The sequence below is a fragment of the Sus scrofa genome, chromosome 7, assembly GCF_054392235.1.
Source record: "Sus scrofa isolate SSC_HxYL_T2T_F1_AM1 chromosome 7, Sscrofa_HxYL_maternal_Yorkshire_Landrace_v2.0, whole genome shotgun sequence".
Taxonomy (NCBI): domain Eukaryota; kingdom Metazoa; phylum Chordata; class Mammalia; order Artiodactyla; family Suidae; genus Sus; species Sus scrofa.
Genome location: NC_139389.1, coordinates 126456481 through 126460028, shown reverse-complemented (window position 1 = coordinate 126460028; position 3548 = coordinate 126456481). Strand labels below are relative to the sequence as shown.

General features: G+C 59.2%; 1 protein-coding gene across 1 annotated transcript; it reads left to right on the top strand.

The window, feature by feature from the left end:
• Positions 1-590: 590 nt before the first annotated feature.
• IFI27L2 (interferon alpha inducible protein 27 like 2) lies at positions 591-2253 on the top strand. The gene is made up of 4 exons (XM_005666412.4): positions 591-634; positions 791-820; positions 1374-1535; positions 2033-2253. Exons 1-4 carry the CDS (start codon positions 628-630, stop codon positions 2233-2235), a joined length of 402 nt encoding a protein of 133 aa, XP_005666469.3. The 5' UTR covers positions 591-627; the 3' UTR covers positions 2236-2253.
• Positions 2254-3548: the final 1295 nt, after the last annotated feature.

Sequence of the window (3548 nt, the reverse complement as noted above, 5' to 3'; positions counted from 1 at the left end):
CGCTTAGAGGCGACATGCCATACTCAGCGAGTGACAGAGATGGGGTGGTCCAAGGAGACAGACAGGAAGGAAATGCGCCCAAATCTATCAGCATCTCCCTCTGGAGGTGAAATGAAATGTTTCTCGCCTTAGGTTTTGTTTAGGTTTTTTTGTTGTTTTGTTTTGTTTCGTTTCGTTTTTGCTGTGATCAACTCTTCTGTCTTGGGGGAAAATGCTACAGCTTGGAAGCACCGCCCAGTTGCAATGGTTTTCAGGCGTTTTAGGGCTCTTTTCCCTCTGGCAGAACACTAAGAAGAGAAACTCACCGTGGGGGGGGGGTACCACCAGTGGGCAGGGGCCGACAGGTGCCGGGCGTGCGCGGGGAGATGGATGGGTGGGGTGAAGGTGGGGGACCGGCGAGTGTGGGCGGGACGGGGGTAGGGGGCTGGCGAGCAGACAGGCAAGTAGGAGGGAAGGGGGTGGGGAGGCTGGGGCGGGGGGCGGACACTGCACTTGGGTCCCTGCGTTTTCCTTGGGCCGAGGCGCTGCGAGGGGCCGGCCGCGTCCCCATTGGTTCTCGGGGAAATAAGATCACCTCCTGGACCGTAGTCATTTCCGGAGCTGAGCTGCGGCGAGAAGAGGGTCCCCATGATGAGTGAGTCTTGCTTCCCCGTCAGCCTGGAGGCCGGGGGAGGGGGCGGGCCTGCTAGACCCCAACCCAAGAAGGAACAAAGACTCGCTTCTTTCCCTCGCTCTCTCAGCCGACTAACGCACGCACCCTCTCGGTGCCTCTTTCTCTGTGTCTCTCAAGAACGGGCAGCTGCAGCAGCCATCGGAGGAGGTGATCTCGCTGGATTTCCAAGCCTGCACCTGCCCCCGGCCCCGGGATGGGTGGGAGACCTTAGAGAGGTGGCCCTGCCGGAGTGGCGAGTGCTGGCTCGTTGGCCTCCCTCCGCTCCCAGAGCCGCGGGGGGGGGGGGGGGACCTCGGGGGCAGAGAGCGGTGCTCCCCTGGAAAAGGCCTCCGGCACCCCCCGACCTAGCTGCTCCTCTGGCCCTCGGGTGTCATAGGCATGTAGAGATTTCATTCGAAACCGGGTTTGCTGCCGAAATCGGGGGTGGTTGATTTCTCCCCCACACGCACACACCTGAAGCCCAGGGAGGGGTAATGACTCCCCCACTGTCACTCAGCGAGCTAGAGACCCAACCGGGCCCCCCCCAACCTACTTCCGCAGCTGGGTCCACCCCCCCCCCACTTTTGTTCTCTACCTTGGGAGCCCCTCCAAGGGGCTGTCTCAGGTTGCTCGGAGCAGAGTCCCCAGACTCTGTCAACGAATTCCCAACCGGGGTTCACTCCCGAGCCCACGCCCCGAGCCAGCTCCTCTCCCCCTACAGCCCTGGCCGTGGGGGCTGTGCCCGTGGTGCTGGGAGCCCTGGGCTTCACCGGGGCAGGGATCGCGGCCTCCTCCTTAGCGGCCAAGATGATGTCAGCGGCCGCCGTCGCCAACGGGGGCGGCGTCGCAGCCGGCAGCCTGGTGGCGACTCTCCAGTCCGTGGGTAAGTGTCTGAACAGGACGAGGGGCAGGGGGAGGGGGTGAAGGGTCAGAGCAGCCCAGAGTCCAAGTCTGAGGGAGGGTGTCTGCTCCTTCCAGCAGCGGGGTCCTCAGCATCGCTGGTCTCTGGCTCCCCGCGCCCTCCTTCCTGACTCTAGAGCGAGATTTGCGGGGAGAGTTGGAGGGGTGAGGGGGTCCTGGGAAAGAGAAGAAGGGAAGGAGCCAGGGCATGTGATGGCTGGGCTCTGGGTCCAGCCCTACCCATGGCAGACACCTGCGTGGCCCTCCTGTCTCTGGGCCTCCGTGGGACTTGGAGCTCTTGAAGTCTGTGGCTGACTCTCACCTCCCATGAATTCACTCTCTCCTCCTGTCCCTCAGCCGCCTGCAGAGCAGGGCCTTGGGGGTTTCAGGACCTAGAGGTGGGATCTCTGGGCCTTGGGGCTGCGGAGGGGCCCCGGCCTCGGCACCTTCCTCTGTGCTTATTCTCTGACTCTCGCCCAGGGGCAGCTGGACTCTCCACATCATCCAACATCCTCCTGGGCTCCGTGGGATCAGCTTTTGGGGCTTGGCTTGGAGGTACAAAAAAGGTACCTCCTTCCCCTCCCCCGGCTGAACCCAGGGCTGAAGGCGGCCAGCCAGGAGAAGATGTATCCCAAGCTGAACCTCCCAACCCCCCCCACAAGTCGGAGAAGCTTGAGAAATAAAGGTCACCTGCAGCCGCACCTCCCTGTCTTTGTTCCTGGCTGCCCCGGGCTTGTGAGTTGGCAGTTTCCTATTCTCTCCATCGCCCAGCCTGCCTGGTGTCTGGGGGCAGAGCGAGGTGGCAGGCTGAGCAAGCAAAGAACCCCTAGGCAGGAGGCGTGGGTTGGTCCTCGTCTTACAGGGATGGGCAGTAGACCTGGGGGCCATCAGTGGGTCTCGGTTAACCCCTCCCTCGATGATGGGGTTGACAGAGGTTCCCAGCGAGGCGGAGGTGAAGCGGAGACAGGATGTGTAACGAGCCACAGACCCCAGAGCCCTTTGCCCATCCTCATTAGTGGGCACTACCCATTCAGGGGTGGGCAGGACACCAGCCTTGCTCAAAGTGCAGTGGGCAGGCTGACAAGCAAACCACCAGGACAAGGACAGGAGAGTAAGCCAGGGGCTCTGGGCACCCCAGGGGAGATGGAATCAGGAATGGTCACTGCACTGTGTCTGGAAAATCAAAAGGGAACTGGCATTCTTTCCTTGAAAAAGCGTGGCTTTCCTTGAACCCTTAAGAGAGCTGAAGTGGCAGGGCCTCCAGATGGCCTGAACTCTCAGGAAAGTCAGGTACCTCGAAGGAGAGCACTGAGCCACCAGGGGCCGAGCTCTGGAGGGAGTTGGGGCCGGTGCAGGCAGGGACAAGTTCAGCTAAAAGCCTTTGATTGATGGGCTAGCGTGAGTGCAGAGAAATGGCAATAAATAAACATCTATCAATAATCACCTTAGGAGTTCCCGTCATGGCTCAGTGGTTAACGAATCCGACTAGGAACCATGAGATTGTGAGTTCGATCCTTGGCCTTGCTCAGTGGGTTAAGGATCTGGCGTTGCCATGAGCTGTGGTCTAGGTCATAGATGCGGCTGAGATCCTGTGTTGCTGTGGCTCTGGCATAGGCCAGTGGCTACAGCTCTGATGAGACCCCTAGCCTGGGAACCTCCATATGCCGCGGCATTGGCCCTAGAAAAGACAAAAAGACAAAAAAAAAAAAAAAAAAAGAAATGTCATTGGACTAAACGCTCTAATCAAAAGACCCAGAGTGACAGATTGGATAAAAAAGCAAAAACCTTCAATCTGCTGCCTACAAGAAACTCACCTTAGGGCAAAGGACACATAGAGATTGAAGGTGAGGGGTTGGGAAAAGAGATTTCGTGCCAATGGACAAGACAGGAAAGCAGGAGTTGCAAGGGAAGCTGGGAAGCTACCATCGAAAGGTTGGGTGTTTCAGACCAACCTGCAGGTTCTTCTCAAAAGACTCACTGGGTGCTCTCTGGAACG